Below are 23,280 nucleotides of genomic sequence, written 5' to 3' on the forward strand. Positions count from 1 at the left end.
ACTGAACCGATTTCCCTCGGATAGGCGAAACGTCGGACATCGTGCCGAACAACGCGTGGTACAACCCGCGAAACCCCATGTACCGTCGAAGTAGCGAGCTGTAGGTGTACACGTGTGTCCTGACACAGCAGGTTCCCGTGGAACGCGTCCGAGTTATGAAGAGCGCGCGCACCTCTGACGCACGCACGCGACACGTGCACTGCGCACACATGCACGCGCTCTGTACTGTACATATACTGTGTTTGTATACTGCCGTATGTACAGTAAGCAGCGCTGTCCAACCCTCGCGGATCCTCAGCTGCCGTATCCTGTCTCGAGTGAGCAGTCAACGTCTCTGGGGCCCCTCCACACTCACAACAGTGGCGAGTCCAGAGCCCCGTGAGCAGGCCCACTTGGCGTGGGGGACACTCTCAGAGGAAGAGCTCAACCTGGAGGTCCGGGCTCGGCAGCTGCTGCTGCTGCTGCTGGATTTTGCAGGAGGAAGGAAGCGATGCCGAGCGAGGTGTGGTGATGACATCAACTTCATTGTCCGTGATGGCCTCGTTTGCTCGAGTGCCTCCCCAGCCGCCCGGAGGAGCCACTTAGGCATTGGGGGGGGGGGGGGGGGTACACGGAAGGGAGTCGGGGGGGAAGGTGCGTGCCCCCCTCACGCGGCCCCCCAGAGAATCGCCACTGGTCCCCCCCAAATCTCTCAGTAGAGGCGCGGAGCCGCCTGCGCCAGCGGCCCTATAGACAGCTCCTCCTGCTCGCCCCACAGCAGCGGCGAGCGAGCCCGGATCGCCCCCACCCTCTCCTCCTCCTCGTACTCCTCCTCTTCCTCCTCCTCATCCTCGTCGTCTTCCAGATCCTCCTCCTCCTCGTCGTCTCCGTCCACGGAGGGCGACGCCGCGGGGGACGGCGCCCCCGCGCGACCTCCGGCGCGGGCCTCGGCCCCCCGGCTCTCCTCGCCTCGGACCCCTTCGCCGCACGCGGCTCCCAGAGCCGGGGCTCCCCTCGTCACCCCGCCGCGCTCCTTGGACGCCTCGGAGGCTGAGGGGGTGCCGGGCCCCGGCGGCGTCCCCTTGCACTGGGCCCGCTCCTTGCCGCTGCCCCCCGCGGAGGCGGCGGGGCCCCCCCCGCGGGGGCCCTTGTCCGCGCCCCCCGCCTGCTGCTCGCGCGCCTTCTTGCTTCGCTTCCACTTCATGCGCCTGTTCTGGAACCAGATCTTAACCTGCAGCGCCGGCGGGAACGGGGTTAGTAGCAGATTCATATCTCAGAATCTGGATCAGAATCTGTATTTATAATGGAGGAATCAGATGAGATATAAAGTCCTTTTTTTACAGATGTCCGAGACCAGATCTCCATTTGCACCAAACCGATCCTCAGCCTGCATCATCAGTGAATCTAAACGCCGTGTGAGCCCCATCAGAATCTATACGAGCCACATGTAAACCAACTTTACCATATCTAAGGACGTTCGTTTCACCTAGATGATGGTATTCGTTACGTTCATGTTAACATGAAAACACGTGAGAGTGGATATCGAGATGTTATCATGGACAGAAGCCTGACCTTCGATCCACACTAAACATATAACTGTTAAAAGATCAAATCAAGAATCGCCCTGCTATAGAAACTCACAGGAACGACCTGGGGGCACCTCAGCTTATGATTAACTCAGAGTCAATTCCCTCCAGCCGCGTCCTAGAACTCTTACACAAAATTGCTCGATAGTTGTGCTGCTGCTGCTGTCACTCCCGGCCCAAGAGATTTGAAGTGGCGACGTCGCTCATGCTCACTGAGACACAGGTGAGACACAGAGTGGAACAACGCGGACCAAACATCGTCCCACCACCTGGCGTGGACATTCCTCCTCGATGACAGCGGTGGAGCCATCAACCGCATCAGGACATCAACAGATCGATGCACACGTCTCGTTCATGAACAGCACATTGATGACAAGCCAAAATGGGGAGATGATGGGCACACAACACAAACTCTGGACCACAACGTCAACCACTGTGGCCTGCACGAGTTGTCAAAGGAGGAATAACAAATATCTCTCTCCCCCTCTCGCCATGGCCAGCAGACCTCCATATTGGCATCGAGCTCCTGAGCGAATTGCCACGTGCCGAATTAAACCTGAAACAAGACGAACCAGAACCAGACCTCAACCTCAGTGATGATGATGCACATCTCAGCTGTGTCTCACCTGTGCCTCAGTGACCATGAGAGGCGTCTCACCTGTGCCTCAGTGACCATGAGAGGCGTCTCACCTGTGTCTCACCTGTGTCTCAGTGAGCATGAGAGGCGTCTCAGCTGTGTCTCAGCTGTGTCTCAGTGAGCATGAGAGGCGTCTCAGCTGTGTCTCACCTGTGTCTCAGTGATACTTAGACGCACATCTCACCTGTGTCTCAGTGACCATGAGAGGCGTCTCACCTGTTTCTCAGCTGTGTCTCAGTGATAATTAGACGCACATCTCACCTGTGTCTCAGTGAGCATGAGCGACGTCGCCACTTCAAATCGCTTGGGCCGGGACAGGTATTTGTTGAGCTTGAACTGATGTTCCAGTTCCAGCAGCTGCTGAGACGTGAAGGCTGTGCGTGGCCGACGGCACTTGCCCAGCAGGCTGGCCTGCACCTGGGCTGCACACACACGCACACATCATCAGCATAATCGTCACCTCATCAGCCAGTGTTTATCCACTGCTGGATGAAGGCCTCGCCACACTGTCGCCATCCATCACGGTGCAGTGTTGCTGCTACCGTCAGTCTTGCCCCTGCACATCTAGCGGCTGTCATCGCTCCATCTCCACGGTGAGCGTCCTCTTTGTCAACAGCACCCACAGATAAATAGCCCCCGTTCAGCGGGAGGATGCTATTTGTGCTGTTAGCGAGCACCTATTAAGACCAGCGCGGCATGAGGGGATGGCGTGGCCAGCACCACGCACGGCCGCCTTTGTCTCTGTTTGCCCAGTGTTGATGTTCACACGCCACATCAAAGTGTTTATTTAAGGCTGAGTAGACCTATGCGAGACCAACAAACGGTTCCGGTATCACCCTTCACGCAGTGTGCCAACCGCTGCGCCACCGCTCTCTCTTCACAACGTTCGCGAGCCCCGAGCAGTGCACGGGGAGCGGTGACGCAGTGGTTAGCGCACTGTGCAATCAACCCTGCGATATTCCTGAGCTCAATTGCCGATCGCGGCTAACATCAGTGGCACATGATGCCTGAGCCGGTCTTGACCAAGCCAATAGTTTCTTAGTCAAAGAGCACTCTGGCCAGCGGTGGTTATACAACCCCGGTGACCAATACTGCCTTAGGGAGGCCTTCATCCAGCAGTGGATGGACAATGTGCAGGTCCACTCTTGTCTTACATTTTGTTTACGGCTATAACGAGTGTTTAACCATATTACGAGTCGCGTAACCAGTGATGTAGCCAGATCACCAGTGATACAACAACCAGTATACCTGGGAAGTAGACATATACACGGCACAATGCTTACACAAGTTAATCACGACAATATCGTTATATTATCACCGTTATCGTTTACACTGCACGTATTGAGACACTAAAACGTTTCATCCGAGCTGACGTTTCGGCAGACGCGCCTTCCCGAATGTGTGCCACGTGTCTATTTGAGTAGGTTGCCGCGTTATCCTCGTCTGCAGCTGACAGCAAGCCGCCCCTTCGGGGTGCAGCTCGCTCCAGGCAGCCACAGCGCTTCGGCGGCCGTCTGGAACGCTCTTGCTTCCACTTTTTAAATCTAGATTCAAAACTACTTTCTTCAGAACTGCTCTTTTGTGGTTAGCTCACTGTCCCTCGCCCCGCACTTCCGATTAGCACGGTTGACTACGTACGGTGCGAAAGAAGTTCAACATATATACATACACAACTACATACATACACATGACACAACCCGTACATCTGCTTCGCGTGTACAGAGTCACCGGCCACGTGGAAGGTCGCGAGTTCAAACCCTGGTTGGGTGGGTTGACTCAGCCCATCATCCGTCCCTTCCTTCGGCTGGGTGTCAATGAAAAGCACGTGACCACTCTGCGGGGAGGTCAACAGTAGTTGTCCTATGGCGAGATTCGCCCCCGCCGTAGGAATGTGGAATGCCCATTTGAGGTGCAGGGAGAGTCGCCGCGACTCGTGCTGTGCTCGAACCGCACGCCGTGGCGGCCGATTCTCAGCTGTTGAGTTGCGTTCGATGGAGGAGTAAGGGAAGCGGCCCTGGTGAAGGGGGCAGATGCGGAACGTCGGTGGCGAAGAGAGCAGCACCAATTCGTGGGGGGCGGGGAAATAATTTCTGGAAGTAGCATTGATTGCATGTAAGTCTCCGTTATCATAATACAGTTAAAGTATCTAAACTTTATCAATCATTACACTTGGGTGTTGCCCGCGGACGCGCACGAGTTTTCTCCGGGTGCTCCGGCCTCCTCTCACGTGTGTAATGAACACAACTCATCATCAATCGTCTTTAAACTTGGTTTACAACCTACCCCCCCCGCACTATCCACATAAGGCGTCTCTGCACTATAGTACATGCACAGTACATGCACAGTACATGCACAGTACACAGCGGCACAAAGACCCCACGCGTGCCCGAGTAGAGCATGGGGGCGAGTGCTGTTCGCGAGCACTTGCGAATACGCATACCTAGAGCCGACCAACACAGAGACATCGGCGGTGACATGCTGCATGCCACAGATGAGTTTACACACAGACACATATAGGTGTGCGCAGTGGCTTACGCACACATAGATACGTAATAACGTACACATAATACGGACTGACAAGTAAATAGCAGTATCGCACAGTAGAATGCATACAAATATAGTGAATTACGCATGGAAAGAAACGCCCCTACCCAGCACCTTACTCAGTGAAGGCAACTACACATCGCTACACGGAGACGTCAATGTGCATCGTATCATATGCGTAACTGATACGACGTACACGTGCAATACCTGCGTTGCAAGCTGTAATAGACGCGTATGCAGTAACGCACGCACACAGCCCTCTAATGAGAGTGGCAGACACAGTGACGGTGTCAGTGACAGACTGTAACATCGACAGGGCCATCGAATAGACAGCAATTATTTGCTGATGCTTTCTGCAGCTGCGTTGTCATTGGTGCACAAGCACGAATATCAACACATTAATCAATTACAATGTGTCATTAAAAGGAAAAATCTATAAAATAAATAATGGCCGACGTTTCGGGAAATAGTCCTTGCCCGAAACATCGCCTATTATATATATGACAGATCACACAACACCGTCCATCGTTCCCAAATGCTGCCACTGGCTACCACTGAGACAAATGAAATGCATCTCCTGAGCACGACCAATACCTGGACCGGTTCTGAGCCTCCCCTTGGTGTACTCATACTCCAATGAGTACCTGGTACGATGTCTAAACATCACCACTCGGGAGACAAAGGGGGCCGGGCGTGGTGCTGGCCACCCACCCCTTAGTGTGCCGTGCCGGGCTTCATTGGTGTTCGCTAACAGCACTTGCCCCAACAGTCTGTTAAGCCTGTATGGGGGTCTTTGTCTTTGTGTGATCACTGAGATGCGGGTGAGACATGTCTCAGATCATCGGTCTGAGTCAACCCATGGCCTCCCACATGATTTGGTCATGCTATTCCGGTTATCCTCGCTACGGCTTCTGGCTGCTGGCCATCGAACAAAGACGGCCACTGCATCGCGCGCGTTCAGATGCGCCTCTGCGGCCGTCTGGAACGCTCTTCCTTCCGATGTTAGGAAACCACCGGAGCTACGTACTCTTACATCATCTAGATTCAAAACTCATTTCTTTATAACGGCTTTTTGTGTTTCATTTGTTGTCCTTTCTCCGAACCTCCAATTAGCACGGTTGGCTATATACGGTGCAAAAGAAGTTCAACGTACACACATTTGGCTGCCGTCCGCCTCAAACCACGCTTCCTCAGTCAACCCCCGCGCCCTCCTGAGGACCTCCGCGTCCCTCAACTCTCGCACGGCCCTCGCCCGCACGAGCACTCTGCCGGCAGGGCGCCGCCTCGCCGTGACTGCTCCACAATCACTGCTGGGAATGGCACCCACGCGAACAGACACCCAGCCCAGGCAGTGCACAAGCACCCAGCCCAGCAGCAGCGAACAGACATCCAGCCCCAGCAGCAGCGAACAGACACCCAGCCCCAGCAGCAGCGAACAGACACCCAGCCCCAGCAGCAGCGAACAGACACCCAGCCCCAGCAGGAGCAGCAGCAGCAACGACGACGACATCAAATCCACCGCCACGTCTCAGGGTGTTGAAGACGGAGGTGGAAGCACAGTGCTCCCAGAGCCCCCTCGCCTCTCTTGTTCATAGTCGTGGACTTATTGTTGCTGTTGCTGTTTGCGCGAATACAAACACACACCATCGAGACTGAGTTCTGGAGGTACATTACGATCACATTCTAGAAGGGCGAGCGAGGGGACAGTTGGCGCAAGTACAGGGTTAGGGTGAGATATAGGGTGAGGTGTAGGGTGAGGTATAGGGTGAGTTATAGGCTGAGTTATAGGGTGAGGTATAGGGTGAGTTATAGGGTGAGATATAGGGTTAGTTATAGGGTGAGTTATAGGGTGAGATGGAGCCGATTCCACGCTTACAGCGGGGAACATTTGGAGCACCGATTTGTCTTTAAAATTTGAGACTCCAAAATGATGGTGCGGAGTTTGAGAGCTCTCATTCATTAACACACTTACACACACTGTACACTTACACACACTGTACACACTGTACACACACTGTACACTTACACACACTGTACACTTACACACGCTGTACAATTGTCTCGCCATCAGCGATCGAGGTAGTCACCACCCGGGGAGTGTGACGTTGTAGCCGACAAAAAGCGATTCAGGGCCACGACCGATTTACTGGCATCTGTTTACAAAGAACTGGGACCACAATGGGTGTCCCACCTGATGACGGACGCTTGTGTTGCGCCCGAAACGTCGTGATTTTAATTGTTTTATACTTACGTGACTTTACCGAAAGAACCAAAGAGTATGAACACAATTGTCAATATTTAAGGCTTTTTACGCAACACTTGCTGAGAGGTAGCTATTCGTAAGAAAAAATAACTGTTAATTGATAAACGTGTTTTATTTTATTTATTCTGATCATGCCCCATTGTGTAAAGGGCAGTCTCCATCTCGACCCAGCCTCAAAATGAGTACCTGGTGCGATGTGTAAACATCTCCGCGAGGGAGACAAAGGCGGCCGGGCGTGGTGCTGGCCACCCACCACTTCGTGTACCGTCCAGGCCTTCATAGGTGCTGCTCGCTAACAGCACTTGCCTCAAACATCTCGACAAGACGATACGACGGATCGGTGCCTTTGTGCGTCCCCAAATCTGTGTGCACGCGTCTGTATACCCGTCTGTGTGCCCGTCAGTGCGTGCGCACGCGGGCACACACGCGGGCACACACGCAGGGCACACACGCGGGCACACACGCGGGCACACACGCAGGGCACACACGCGGGCACACACGCACGCCCTCGCACGGCCGTCTGCCTGTGCGTGTGTCCTTGTGACTGGACACCCGAGTGCGACTACTCAGTGCGTGTGGAGGTCGAGCACACCCACGTGTGTGCTCAAGTGTGCTCGCGCGCGCGTGTGCTGCAGATGCGCGTCTCAGTGAATTCCCTTCTCTTTGTCTAAGTGTGTGGAGAGCGCTTGCGTCGTATTTAGCGCATTGCGCTACGAAGCGGGTGACCTGAGTTCGATCCCACGCCCGTCCGTCACGGATGTCATCGTTGGTGAGTGATATCAGAAGCCAGCTTAGACCTTCTCAAAGTCGACTCATCCTTCAACCTGGTACGGTGTGTAAACTTCAACAACAGCGCGTACTCACACGCGTGTGTCACTCGTGTGTGTCACTCACGCCACGCGTACTCACACGTGTGTGTCACTCACGCCGCGCGTACTCACACGTGTGCCACTCGCGCGTGTACTCGGGTAGGCGAGGCAGCACCACCCCGGCCGCCGAGGCGCGCAGCCAGTGCTCCAGGGAGATCCCCCCCTGCATGCCGCCGCCTCCGGCCGCCGCCTTGAGCGACTCCACGTGCGGGAAGGCGGGGTAGGCGAGCGTGGAGCCCGGGTAGCCGTACACGGGGGAGCCGTAGAAGGCCGCCACCGCCGGCAGGGAGCCGGCCGGCAGCCCCACGTGCGGCAGGCCCAGCACCCCCGGTTTGGGGACGAGCCCCCCGCGGGAGAGCGGCTGCAGGCCCGGGGGGGGGCCCCCCGCCGCAGCGCCGCACGGCGGAGACGGCGTCCGGGCGAGGCGGCCGTGGAGGCGGGACTGATGCTGCTGCTGCTGCAAGTCGAGAGCGCAGCTCACGATGCCACGGGGACTATCGGGGCCCCGTCGGGGCGGAGAGAGGCCCCCCATTGTCTGGTATGGCCCCCCGCCAGAGAGGGAGAGCCCCCCCTGAAGGAGCCGGATTCTGGGGGGCTCGTCCGCCAGGAGAGCGTCGATGCGGAAATTCTTGGATTTTTCCATCGCGCGCGTGGGGAGGCGCGGGGCGCGCCCTTGAGGCGTTCGGCGTGCGCGTGTGCTGCAGTGTGTGTACGGCGTGCGTGTGTGCGATGCGTGTGAGTGTCACAATGTGCGTGAGTGTGTGCGATGCGTGTGAGTGTCACAATGTGCGTTCGTGTGTGCGATGCGTGTGAGTGTCACAATGTGCGTGCGTGTGCAGTGAGTGTGTATCACTACGTGTACGGCGTGTGTAACGGGGTATTCAGCCGTGTGCGTGTGGTTGTGTGTGCGTCAGGTTGTGTATATGTGCGGTTACACGTGTGTGTGCTTGTGGATTACACATGCACGTACATGCGCACGTGTATGCACAGGATGCGCGTATGATTACCGATGCATGTGGTGTGTATGTCACGCTGCGTACGTGTGTGTATACATGTCAGTACACGCGTTGATGACTGAAGTGCGCTGTATCCCCTCTGCTCCCTCCTCTCTGTCTCTCACTCCACTCTCGATGCGACCCACACCGAGCAGCCGCTCCCTCCGCGTGAAGCCGGCTGCTGTCCGAATGCGCGAGGGGAGACGGAGGCGATCAATGTCCGTGTCTGATCGCCCGACGCCTCGGCAGGGATTGGCCCGGCTGGACCCCAGCGGCGAGGGGGGTGGAAGAAGGAGTGGGCGTCTGGGGAAAGGGATCGGGGAGCGGGAGGGGTAGGAGGAGAGAGGCGGGGTCTGGACTGAGGGGGGTTGGGGTAGGGATGGGTGGGTGGCTGGGCGTGGGGTCTCGGCCTCTCCCCGAGAGGGATAATCGATATAATTAGCGAATCACGCCGTCGTTAGTGCGACTTTAGCGCCCGGGAGCGCGCGCGCGCTGCGCCACGTGGCGGAGGAGCGCGGGCTTCGTGGGATCTGATTCCCACAGACAGCGGGGCCAGGCCAATCAACGCCCCCTCCTCCTCATCCTCCACAAAGACAAATATCCCCCGTATATCCTTCAACAGGCTGTGGGGGCAAGTGCTGTCAGCGAGCACCTATGACGGCTGGAACGGTACACAAGGGGGTGGTGTGGCCAGCACCACGCCCGACCGCCCTTCTATCTGCAGTGGCGATCTTAGGACGAAGATCCCCCGTGCAGCCTTCAACAGACTGTTGGGGCAAGTGATGTTGGCCGTCAGCGGGAATCGAACTCGGGTCGCCGGATTTGTAGCGCAGTGCGCTCTCCGCTGTAGATGTATTCTGCCTGGATGCAGGCGGCCGAAGGTTCGATCCCGAACCTGACGCCTGTAGATTTGTAGTCGACATGTCTCTCGCTCCCCGTGGTCGCATGGATTCTCCTCCTGGTCCTCCGGTCTAACCCTCCACATATATAAGCACGCGTTTAGAGTATTTGGCTGCTATACATTTCCACATGGCGATAAGCCGCTTCGTTGAGCTTATCATCTGTGATCAGGTCGCTTCTGAAAAAAGAGCAATATTGTTGAGTGTGCCTTCAAATAAAAATAAGTGAATAGTCATATACACACATATATATATACAATACACACGTGTGTATATATACAATGAAAATACGCGTTTCCACGTACATAGCTATACCGAGCGCGTGTGCGCGTGAGAAGATGCGTGCAAGTCTCCGTGTGCGCTCCTCACGAGGCGCCCGAGTCGTCAGCGCGAGTTGCCGGTCTCCGCTGGCGCCTCTGCGCAATGAAGAAGCGCCAGCCCCCGAAACGTCACCGACTCTTCATATTGTTCCTTTTAAGGCCGCAGTGTCATTCACGAATGTGTTGCGTTTGTATCGATTACGTGGGCTTATATGTTGCAAATTACGGATTCACGCGGGCCTTTACAGACGCTAGAGGCCGCTATATTCACCACAATATCTAGCAAAAGTAAATAAATGTTGCATCTATTCGCGACACTGAATATCGCTACTTAATATAATCTCGGGTTGGGGGTGATTCATTTACACCCAAAAAAGAATCACTACAATCATAATAATCACAATTTATATACCGTATGCATATATGAAAATGTGAATATATCGTATGTTAATATATACAGTGTTAATAATATATATGTGTGAGTCGCGCAGTGGTAGCTACGCACGCGGCCTGTAACCCAACGCTGTGGAAGCAGCAGCGAGGGTTGGTGGACCACACACAGATTGTGTGGAACGCGCTTCTTGTGTGCGTCGAGGAAGAGCCCGACCCTGGCTGGCCAGGCGAAGGCGGTACAGTAAGTGGACAATGTTCCATCTGTTTCCACCTGCACGGGGATAGAGCGTTGCTCCCTCGCGCGAGTGCATTTTCCCTGGGTACCCCGGTTCCTCCCACGTGTATAATGAAGACAACTCATCATTAATTGGCTGAGCACATTTTAAAATAAGAACCCAATATAGCAGCAGGGCCATCTTGAAAGAGCCATGGTGGAGTTCAGCGTGGCTCTCCGGGGTAAGTGAGCACATTTCCATTCATCAATATATTTCATTTGAGACAAACGATGAATCGCCTTTGAGATCGTTTGGCATGCTTCATTATAAACAAGACACGCCCTGCGTTGAGCCCCGGGCTACACTGCGTACACAACTGCAGCTGCTTCATCCGATGACATCGTCACGTTCCACCATGCGCCCCGCTAATCTACCACTCGCTCTCGCGATAAGCGCCTCGCGCGATAAGCGACTTACATATCACCGTCTCATCATCTCATCATCTCATCATCTCATCATCGTATCATCTCATCATCTCACCGTCTCATCATCTCATCATCTCATCATCTCAGCACATTTGAAAGGGCACCCCCAGCGGCAGCAGTCACTCAGCACCTGGTCTGCAAGCGGACATTAGTCTGCCAGTAGCGGGCGATGGTTGCTGCTGCTGTATGTAATCCCAAATGAGTAATCTGGTTATAGAGACATATATATAATACCATAGAGATGGTCTTGAAAATTAAAATTGGTACATGTAGCAAAGCATTGTAACATAAGCTTTCGAATGTCAGTGTGTGTATGTGATAGCATCATGTAGGTAACGAATACGTGTACACGTGATTAAATAAACGTAATGTACTTTTTTTTTTAATGTATATACATATCTACACAATGGACGCGTGGGCAGAGAATATCATGAGCAGAGAGATTTCAAGACAAATGTCTGATACAATAATGTATTGCTATTTTAATTTTGCAAGGGTGGCGTGTTGAACATTAGCTACGAGCGCACAGGTTCCATCTGGAAGAGAACGTTAGGATTTTTGTATACAGTGTTGACAAAACAACATGAATTCAGAAATACACCAACACTGAGAACATATCGCATTGTGTATCATGGACAAATGTTTGTGTGAAGAGCCCAATTCTGTCTCCACATACAAACACGAATATTACTTTAATCCATCGACTCGCCACATCGATATTATCCAGCGGCATTTATTCAAGAAGGTTTCGACCATCTGTGTCTGATCGGCAGAGTTAGGCTTGTGAAACAAATGTTAAAATGTGTCGCTCCTAATTGTGATAACGTAGCAGCATTATTTCATTATATGTAGCTCATTCCGCTGACATTTGTCTGTACAGTATATTCTGCAATATGAGTCATACAAAGACAGAGATCCCCCGTATAGTCCGCACAGACTGTTGGGGCAAGTGCTGCTAGTGGAGACCTTTTAAGGTCGGCACAGCACGGCACCCGACCCTATAACGAATACTTTATGAGGTCGCACTCATTACACACAAAGTGCTTGCCACAAATGAACCACGACACCTCGCTGATGTCGTCAAGGAGCTTGAGCCATCACGCGAACTCCGGGCATCGTAGTGGCTGCTCGCCATCGAGCAAAGACGGTCGCCGCATCGCGTGGCGCTTTCAGATGCGCTTCTGCGGCCGTCTGGAACGCTCTTCCTTCCGATATTATGAAGACACTGGAGCTATGCACTTCTAAATCTCAACGTACATACATACACGAGAGGGTATGTTTAAACATCGCACAAGGTACTCATTTGAGACTGAGTTGAACTAGGGAGGCCAGGACCGGTTCAGATAATCATCAGCGGTGATGATGGTCGGGAACGAGGATCCAACTCGTAGTACAGCGCGCTCAGCGCTACTCCATATACACACGCACAGCTTTGCCGCAGTAAAACAACAAATATGATTGTAATGCAGGATTTATAGCTTGAAATGTTATCTCACTGTCGCTATAAACACGGTCAGCTGTTCGGCTTCTGATTATAAAACTGATGCCACACCTAATAAAGTATTTTCAACATTATAGGCAACACCATTAATATAATAATAATCCACAGCCTTGCCAATCCGCCTCCCCGCGCCGTGGCGGTCATTTGGGGGATGTTGGCAATACTTCACCGCCCTGGTCCGTGCGGGTTGGTGAACGGGAAGAAGGCCCGGCTTGCGTATCGCTCGTGGCAGAGACCCCTCGCGTAGCCTTTAACGGACTGTTAGGGTATCACACACACACGCGCGCACACCTACACACGCGTGTCCATATACACAGTTACCCTTTAGAGAAAAACGGTCTCGATTCACAACAGCTCTTCGTTTTTTATGCTAACGAAGGTGCATTTCCCGAAACGTCGCCTGTTATACAGGGTGGCCCAGATGTCAGGATACACGGGGTTGTTCTATTTATGTAAAATATAACATAGGGTTATTTGATCTCTTTAACAAATATTCAATCTGACTTGCATTCAGATGAATGCATGCATGAATTATTTTTTTAAATAAATTTGAGACTTTATCAATTAAAACGATTCCAGCTGCCTTATTTAGCATACATGTAAAAAAATTGAACTCATTTGTATTTCGTTGATTTTCATTCCATTTTTAAATGTCATCTAAAAAAGTAGAAACATATATATTCGTAAGGACAATAAATAAAATAGGAACTTAAATAATAAATAATTAAAATGTGTTAAATGCGAGTGGTGAAATGAAATAATCCGATGTGTCCTGAATTTTGGGCCACCCTGTATATATGTGTACCCTCTGAAGGCCACCCTGTTATTGACAAATGTGTTGAGTGTTTCTTTCTTTCTTGTGATTTCCGTCGGATATTGTTTTGTTGTGAGATCTCTCGAGTGCTGCCGGCGTCAGCACGCGCGGCCTGGGGGTGTGAACTCGGCGGGGCGAGGCCGTCTGGGCCGCTCCTCCACCCACAAATCCGGATTCTCAGACGTGTCTGTGTGTGCGTGAGAGAGACGTGTCTGTGTGTGTGCGAGAGAGACTGTGTCTGTGTGTGTCTGTGTGTGTGAGACGTGTGTGTGAGAGAGAGAGACTGTGTCTGTGTGTGCCTGTGTGTGTCTATGTGTATGAGAGACGTGTCTGTGTGTGTGTCTGTGTGTGTGAGTCGTGTCTGTGTGTGTGAGAGAGAGACTGTGTCTGTGTGTGCCTGTATGTGTGTATGTGTAAGACAGAGACGTGTCTGTGTGTGTGAGACGTGTCTGTGTGTGTGAGACGTGTCTGTGTGTGTGTGTGTGAGAGAGACGTGTGTGTGTGTGAGAGAGAGACTGTGTCTGTGTGTGCCTGTGTGTGTGTCTATGTGTATGAGAGACGTGTCTGTGCGTGTGTCTGTGTGTGTGTGTGTGTAAGAGAGAGACGTGTCTGTGTGTGTGAGACGTGTCTGTGTGTGTGAGACGTGTCTGTGTGTGTGTGTGAGAGAAAGACGTGTGTGTGTGTGAGAGAGAGACTGTGTCTGTGTGTGCCTGTGCGTGTGTGTCTATGTGTATGAGAGACGTGTCTGTGTGTGTGTGGGTGAGACGTGTGTGTGTGTGTGAGAGAAAGACTGTGTCTGTGTGTGCCTGTGCGTGTGTGTCTATGTGTATGAGAGACGTGTCTGTGTGTGTGTGCGTCTATGTGTATGAGAGACGTGTGTGTGTGTGAGAGAGAGAGACTTTCAGTTTAACACGTAGGCTTTCGCGACCAATATTATTCATAATCAACGATTTTTGGGTTTAGATCGCGTTATTTATAAATGTGTCGTAACCCTCCACCACCCGACACGGTCATTCTGGCGAATTGCCCGATGATGCTGGATGCAATTACCAGCGAAACGTCGTACTCAAATTGTAAATGTTGTGGTTTCACGCTTCAACACACCGGTGGGCTAAAGCAGTGAACTATTTGTCTTTTGTCAACGTGACACTTTTTTACTGATTGGCCGTGTCGGGTGGTGGAGGGTTACGACACATTTATAAATAACGCGATCTAAACCCAAAAATCGTTGATTATGAAGAGAGAGACTTTGTCTGTGTGTGCCTGTGTGTGTGTCTATGTGTATGAGAGACGTGTCTGTGTGTGTGTGTGAGAGAGATACTTTGTCTGTGTGTGCCTGTGTGTGTGCGTCTATGTGTATGAGAGACGTGTGTGTGTGTGTGAGAGAGAGAGACTGTGTCTGTGTGTGCCTGTGTGTGTGTGTCTATGTGTATGAGAGACGTGTCTGTGTGTGTGTGTGAGAGAGAGAGACTTTGTCTGTGTGTGCCTGTGTGTGTGTGTCTATGTGTATGAGAGACGTGTCTGTGTGTGTGTGTGTGCGTCTATGTGTATGAGAGACGTGTGTGTGTGTGAGAGAGAGAGACTTTGTCTGTGTGTGCCTGTGTGTGTGTGTCTATGTGTATGAGAGACGTGTCTGTGTGTGTGTGAGAGAGAGAGAGACTTTGTCTGTGTGTGCCTGTGTGTGTGCGTCTATGTGTATGAGAGACGTGTGTGTGTGTGTGTGAGAGAGAGAGAGACTGTGTCTGTGTGTGCCTGTGTGTGTGCGTCTATGTGTATGAGAGACGTGTGTGTGTGTGTGAGAGAGAGAGACTGTGTCTGTGTGTGCCTGTGTGTGTGCGTCTATGTGTATGAGAGACGTGTGTGTGTGTGAGAGAGAGAGAGAGAGACTGTGTCTGTGTGTGCCTGTGTGTGTGTGTCTATGTGTATGAGAGACGTGTCTGTGTGTGTGTGGGTGAGACGTGTCTGTGTGTGTCTATGTGTATGAGAGACGTGTCTGTGTGTGTGTCTGTGTGTGTGAGACGTTCCCCCCACACGTGACGACGTGTCAGCCCTCGTGCCGCATGACGTCATGCACTGCAGTCCGCCTTCATCAATCGGCTCGCGCTCTGCTGGGAGGGGCGGGTGGAGCGATCGGTGGGGCTAGCGGGAAGGCGGGGGGGGCGGGGCTGGGATGAAGGTGGGGGCGGGGCTGGGGGGCCTGAGGTGGGCGGGGGGCGGAGGCGCGTGGGTCACCGCTGATTGGAGACATCAGCCTCCAATTTGCAGAAGTGAGGGAGGTGTGGGCCAAACAGAGACACACACACAGACACTATCGTAAGCATCATCATCATATTGCGTGTACATGCATGCACCTACATGCAAACGTCGCCATTATCATCAGCCATGATCCCTCCACTGCTAAATGAAGGCATCCCCATCTCTCTCACTCTCCTGCGAGCCCACCTCGGCCGTGGTGCTCTTCTCGGGCCTGATCTCTCCCTTGACTGCCACTCCGTCCTTGGTCTCTATCACCGACTTCTTCCTTCGATCGAGGTGTCCTGCTGAAGTCAAATCGCCAACACGACGAGTCAATATGATGACGCCTCTAAACTCCGTGCGTTCTCTCATCCACGTGCCCCCCTGTCTCTCAGTGTTATTCCAAGCATGCGGCTCTCCATGTTTCTTTGATAATAGTACGCCTTGTGATTTTCATCATCATCATTGCAAAGCCATAGTTGCCATGTAGTAACGATGGGTGTATGTAGAGATGCATTGTGTGATTTACACCATCACATCCTCCCATGCTGCTGCATCCAGGTGCATGCATAGTGTGTTGTCCTTCCCCCGCACCTCAGATCAGCACGGTTGGCAACGTACGGTGCGAAAGAAGTTCAACATACACACATTGCTGCCACCTTTGAAATACCCAGACTGCTTTGCGTAGTTGTGACGTCATTCGTCTATAATAACGCCTTAAAAGAAAAAATGTAATCTACGACGTTTCGGGCAATAGCCCTTTTGCATAGCACATGAGCAGTGTTGTTGACAGGTGTGTTGAGTGTTTTGTTAATTGTGGTTGTGCGCCACTGCCACGTATCCACGCGTTTGTGTGTACGGTGCGGTGTGTGCGGTGCGGTGTGTGCGGTGCGGTGTGTGCGGTGCGGTGTGTGCGGTGCGGTGTGTGCGGTGCGGTGTGTGCGGTGCGGTGTGTACGGTGCGGTGTGTGCGGTGCGGTGTGTACGGTGCGGTGTGTTTGGGTGGAGCGCTGGCGCGGTGGTTACCACGCTGCGCTCTGGACCCGGGCACCCAAGTTCGATTCCCGCTCACCATCAACAATACTGGCGCATGTTTGAACCGGTCATGAGCCTTCCCAAGGTCTACTCAGCTTGAAATGAGTACCTCGTGCGGTGTGTAAACATCGCCGATAGGGAGACAAAGGTGGCCGGTCGTGGTGCTGACCACCTACCCCCGTGTGCCGTATCGGCCTTCATCGGTGCTACCCGCTAACAGCACGCGTTCCAACAGTTTGTTATGAGGCTAAACTGGGAATCTGTGTACAGTATTTGTGTTTGTATATATATACGTACACTATAACATTCGACTGTAAGAATTATATACTTAAACCCACGTGCGTATTTTTACAAAAGTAAAGAATATTCATAAAATTGAAAATTGTAGAATGTTCTAAAAGTAAAATTAAATACATTATGATGTATATATATATATTTGGTATGTGTTAATCACTGCGCTACAGTATTACAGTGAATAGTCGGTATACTGTAATGGAGAGGTGTGGTTATGAATGATGAATTTCCTCATTACTAAATTTCAAAAAATTCAAATAATTCTAACGTTTAGGGTGAACGACCAAATCGGAGATTAAAATTACTTCCGTGTGTACCCTCGCGTCCTATTGATGGTTTGTGTGTTTGTACACAACTGCCGCATGTCTGCGCCAGTGGGCCGCGTGTCGCGACAGGTACTGAGTGTTGCAGATATTATCGTGGGCGAAATAATCCATCAACAATCGATGCATCTTCTCGGGATTGATGCATTACCAGAGGAGACAGAACAGTGAAAGCTTCAGCTTTGGAAGGAACTAAGGACATAAAATTCACATGTAATATATGTATACAAATTTTTAAAAAAACTTTAACATTTTTGTAAAGGCATTACAACCAAATTTTGATTAGATAGCAACGAATTTTGCCGTTTTTTTGGCCAAACATTGGCGGAAACCTGCTTGTCCAAAAAATAAAATAGAAATGAGTTCTCATTTTGCTGGAGAATGAATGCCAGCGATCTGCAGGAATCCTTCAAAGATAATTTCACTACCACCAATTATGAAGCGATGGTTTAGACTGGTTTTTTTCACATCAGATATTGGCAGTCACTGCTTTGTCGCTAATTTAGAAATAACCTTCTCCAGAATAATTAAGGCCAGTCGCATCATCCGGAGGCCTCGTGTTCAAACGTAGCTCCTCCTCCAGCAACACGGACGCAGTGGGCCACGACTTTACGGTGTGTTTTCTTCCACGGATCGGCTCCGCAGGAGGTAGCTCGGCTGAAACGTTTGAATTTCATCTCCGGGTCACTCACTGCTCCTACACTGTTAAACGTCGTGTGGGATTCGTGTAGTGTCTGAGTTTGTTTTTCAACGACGCATGTCCTACAATCAAAGGGCTGCACAAGAACGCCACGGGGTCCCACCACGGTTCCCTCCCTTCAGTCATGAATGCCGACGGCGTGAGGACTTCGTCCTGCGGTGGATAGATCACGGATGAGGATGATCATAGTGTTGAAGCTGCTGCTGTCAATGGTTATTCTGCTGCTCTTGCTGGTGACCATAATGGTGATGATACTCACTGCTGCAGCTGGTTATGATACAAGTTGTTTATTCTACTGCTGCAGCTGATGACGATTTTACTGATGCCGTTGCAGATGATGATAAACACGATGATTATTATGCTGATAGTATTTTTTCCGTTTGCTGATGATGGTAATAATAATTAAATTTATAACGCGCACAATATTTCACTGGCATAAATGATCACGTGGCTCTGAAGAGCGGATGATGCCACACTTGATGACGAGTCTCATGGTGCTGCTGATGATGATGATGCTGTTGAAGCTGTAGGTTAACTTTGCACAACCCTCACGAGAATATCTTGAACGTCATGAGCGAAATTGGCTTGAGTAAAATGTCGAAGATGTGATGCGGCAGTGGCAGGAAGAACGGCGGGGGGGGGGGGTGATGGAGAAGCCGGTAGTGGGGATGGAGAGGAGGGGCTGGATGGGGTGGGAAGGGCGGGGCTGGGCTGTGTGATTCATCACACGGCTCGCGACAGGCAATCATACGTCTGTGTTTTTACTGCCTTTTCTAGATTAGCTCCCCCTCCAATGACAAATCTGTCTCGCTGACGACTAATGGAAATGAGCCGCCGAGAGCGGGTGGACAGAATGGGAAGGGAATGAAACGGGGGGGTGGGCACCATGCACCAATGCAACCTCGACCTCCACCACCCACACTACATCACCCCCCCTCTCCACCTCTTGCAACGCCCGGCAACCACCGCCATCACCACCACCACTCGCTCTCCGCCAATCGCTTTGATTAGCACGCTCACTTGCCCCCACACCCCACCCACCCCACCACTCCCTCGGACCTCGCCCCCCCCTCCTCCCCGCGAGCTCCTCTGGAGAGGCCGCGCGGCTCCACTCTGGCGCGTGATACAGACTTAATTGGCTCTGGGGAAATTACAGGCGCGCTCAGCGGAGTGCATTTGCTCATCGGAGCTTTATGGATCGCGATTTTCACAAAATATTTCAAAATCCACTTCGGCGGATCAGTCATCGCGTCTGACATAAATGTGCAAATTAGATTGAATTAAAAAGGTTTTTTTCCTTGCCTCTCACGCTCTCCGCACTCGCTCTACTCGATTGCTTTATTTAATATTTCATACTATGTGCGTGTTGCCCGCGTGTGTGCTCTGCTGCTGCTGCTACGCGCTCGCACCGGCGCATTTAATCCGCGCGCCCGGCGTCCGGAGGCATCGCGCCGGGTCGCGCGCCCCGGGTGCGCGCTTCGCGCGTCACGTGACCGCAGCCCCCTCGACCCCCCTTGTGCCCCCCAGCCCGCCCCCCTTCACCCTCCAACTCCCCAACCTCCCTCGCCTCCCTGCGCCATTCCGCCCCGACTCAACAAACTCGCCTCTCATCGTTATGCCAACGATACGGTACTGTACCGCTTTCTGTGTTTAACAACCATCAGGTGCGTGAGGTGTGTGCAGGAGCGACCTCCATACGAACAGCGCGTTGGGCCGGAGGGGTCAAGACGCGCCACGCCGTCTCGCAGCGTCCCCTGCAGCAGCAGCAGCAGCAGCAGCTGAAGTTGAGTTGAGTTGTGCGAACTTGTTGCGCGTGACGTTTGCTTTGCTCACATTTATCTTGAGTCCCAATCTGCAGCCTTCGTTGTTAAGTTATCCAACGTAATTCCCTTGGAGTTCATTTACTGTGCGTATTATCTTACTGAACGTCGTCAGCTATTTTGAACTGAGTTCATTAGTTCATAATTATATATATGTCTTCATTTGTAAAATCCAATATTCTCATCGTAGCTTCTACTGAGTTTTCTGATTTCTCTTGCGATTTGTAACATTTCACTGTCTAAATGCAATTCTAGTGCATCTGTTCCATCTTTATATGTTATTTTCATAATTTCTACTTGTTTATTCTTTCAGGCCTTGTTGGTGCGAGTTTAAACTCCTGCATTATTTTCCACTGAATCAAACGCACGCTCGTAGGCTACACATTAACATCAGACATCACATCACAGTGATGTCTGATGTTAATTCATCACTTGCAGATGTAGGAGAGGTAAATCCCTTTCATTGACATGGTGGTTGGGCCTTGCCCTCTCACACGAACACATATTCCCACAATGCAACGCGCCAGAAACATTTGATAACGTGATTTGTCATTTTAATGTGTTTATTCAGAAGTAACACTTTTGTGATTATTGAATGGTTTGTCTTTTACTAAATTGCTGCTATAGGTAAGTACATGTAAATATGCCTTTAAAAAAATAGGTGTCATCAGAAAGCATGCTCAAAGGTGAATTGTCATCTCACCCCGTGGTGTAAACAAATGCAGACTTTAATTCGGAACACATGTGGCAATGTACGGTGCGAAAGAAGTTAAACATACATGTGTTAAAAAAAACTGAACATACTCGTCTGTAAATCCGTACCCTTAAAAGAAAATAATTTCTAATCGGTGACGTTTGAGGAAATGTCTCTTCTTCAACATCTTCTTTCTAATCCCAACTTGCTCGCCTGCTTGGTCGGCGGCGACGTGAACGAAGATTCGTCTTTCCGTGCTTCGCTGTCAGTTTAAACACGCCTGGTAACAGGGGGCTGGTGGTGGGTCTGTGATTTGTCATTTGGGGAAGTGAGTGAGGCGGGGAGAGCAGGACTGGAGCCCTTTCTGAAGGTTAAACTTGAACACGGAACGCGACCAATTGCCATCGTGTGGCCTCGTGAAGACTTTGTACAATCAGCGCCACCCACGTGCCACTGCGTGTGGATCGGAATTATTGCCGCTGCGACCAAGAACACGGGAGAGAAGTTAAGAGTGCCAAGAGAGCTTGGAGAGATGCACACTGGGAATTAGCCCGAGAGACAAAGGGGACACGTCGATTAGAAAGTGTTATGGACATTCTATATATGACTAAAGTACGCCAATCCATAATATTCTTAGATTATTTAGAAGTAACACTGGTAAAAAAAACATATTCAGCACAGAATAAGGCGAGATTAATGTGGCGTGGTCAAAATCATTTTAGGAACAATGTTTCGGGCTGAGATGAAGCAATGCTCACATATAAATACAAAGATTCCCGTATAGCATGATTATATATTTGGGGCACGTGCTGTTAGCGAACGGCGATGACCAGCACCGAACACGAGGTGGTGGGTGGCCAACACCACGCCCGGCCGCCTTTGTCTTCGTAGTGGCGATGTTTACACACCGCACCAGATACTCATTTGAGAATGAGTCGACCTCGGGACGGCATAGGACCGGTTCAGATAATCGTCACTGGTGTTGTCCGTGATCGAGAATCGAACTCGGGTCGCCGGGTTCGTCGCGCAGCGCGCTCACCACTGCGCCACCCAACATCCACAAACACACGCGCACAGACACACGCGCACAGACACACGCACAGACACACGCGCACAGACACACGCACAGACACACGCGCACAGACACGCGCACAGATACGCGCACAGACACACGCACAGACACACGCGCACAGACACACGCGCACAGACACGCGCGCACAGACACGCGCGCACAGACGCACGCGCACAGACACACGCGCACAGACACACGCGCACAGACACACGCGCACAGACACACGCACACAGACACGCGCACAGACACGCGCACAGACACACGCGCACAGACACACGCGCACAGACACGCACACAGACACACGCGCACAGACACACGCGCACAGACACACGCGCACAGACACAGGCGCACAGACACACGCGCAAAGACACACGCGCCCAGACACGCGCACAGACACGCGCACAGACACACGCGCACAGACACACGCGTACAGACACAGGCGCACAGACACACGCGCACAGACACACGCACAGACACACGCGCACAGACACACGCGCAAAGACACAGGCGCACAGACACGCGCACAGACACGCGCGCACAGACACACGCGCACAGACACAGGCGCATAGACACACGCACACAGACACACGCGCACAGACACACGCACACAGACACGCGCACAGACACGCGCACAGACACACGCGCACAGACACACGCGCACAGACACAGGCGCATAGACACACGCGCACAGACATACGCACACAGACACACACGCACACAGACACACGCACAGACACACGCGCACAGACACACGCGCACAGACACAGACGCACAGACACACGCGCACAGACACAGGCGCACAGACACACGCACACAGACACGCGCACAGACACACGCGCACAGACACACGCGCACAGACACGCACACAGACACACGCGCACAGACACACGCACAGACACACGCACACAGACACATGCGCACAGACACACGCGCACAGACACTCTCGCACACGCGCTCGCGAGTGTTATTCCTATGCGGACGCGCTGATCATTCAGATGATGGAGAACGCGAGCGTTGGTTAAGACGCGTCTCATGATTTAAGGGGGCCCGGACCCCGCATAAACCCAGCCCCCTTCCTCCCCTCACCTTCCTCCTCCACCTTCCCCATCGCACCCGCCCCCTGGTCCCCCCCCCCCCACCTTTCACCCATCACATACAAATACAAATATAAATACAAACACCAAGCCCAACACAACGATACACAACGACTTTAAGACAAATATCCCCCGTGTAGCTTTGACAGACTGTTGGGGCAAGCGCTGCTAGCGAGAACTTATGAAGGCCGGCACGGCACACCAGAGGGTGGGTGGCCAGCACCACGCCCGGCCGCCTTTGTCTTCCCAGCGCTGATGTTTACCCACCACCCCATGGACTCATTCAAAGTTGAGTCATCCAATGGGTGGCTCAGGACCGTTCGTAGCGAGTTAACCACTGGACCATCGCTCCCCCTCATACACACACACCTTCACACACACACCCTCATACACACACCCACACACACACACTCTCATACACACACCGACACACACACACCTTCACACACACACCCTCATACACACATCGACATACACACATCCTCATATACACACCCTCACACACACACCTTCA

The 23,280-nt window shown here is 52.1% G+C and overlaps 1 protein-coding gene across 1 annotated transcript; it reads right to left on the minus strand.

Annotated features, from left to right (window-relative positions):
* Positions 1–594: 594 nt before the first annotated feature.
* On the minus strand, positions 595–9,147 carry MNX1 (motor neuron and pancreas homeobox 1). Its single transcript, XM_078603636.1, has 3 exons — positions 7,951–9,147; positions 2,464–2,624; positions 595–1,210 (listed from the first exon to the last, which is right to left on the minus strand). Exons 1-3 carry the CDS (start codon positions 8,519–8,521, stop codon positions 692–694), a joined length of 1,251 nt encoding a protein of 416 aa, XP_078459762.1. The 5' UTR covers positions 8,522–9,147; the 3' UTR covers positions 595–691.
* Between the last annotated feature and the right edge of the window lie 14,133 nt (positions 9,148–23,280).

The sequence above is a fragment of the Lampetra planeri genome, chromosome 2, assembly GCF_965212315.1.
Source record: "Lampetra planeri chromosome 2, kcLamPlan1.2.h2, whole genome shotgun sequence".
Classification (NCBI taxonomy): domain Eukaryota; kingdom Metazoa; phylum Chordata; class Hyperoartia; order Petromyzontiformes; family Petromyzontidae; genus Lampetra; species Lampetra planeri.

Coding starts and splice junctions, on each gene's coding strand:
- MNX1 (XM_078603636.1), bottom strand. CDS start 8,521: ATGGAAAAATCCAAGAATTTCCGCATCGACGCTCTCCTGGCGGACGAG. Junction 2,625..7,950: donor CACGCGCGAGTGGCACACGT/GTGAGTACGCGC, acceptor GTGTGTGTGCAG/CCCAGGTGCAGGCCAGCCTG. Junction 1,211..2,463: donor TCATGCTCACTGAGACACAG/GTGAGATGTGCG, acceptor CCGGCGCTGCAG/GTTAAGATCTGGTTCCAGAA.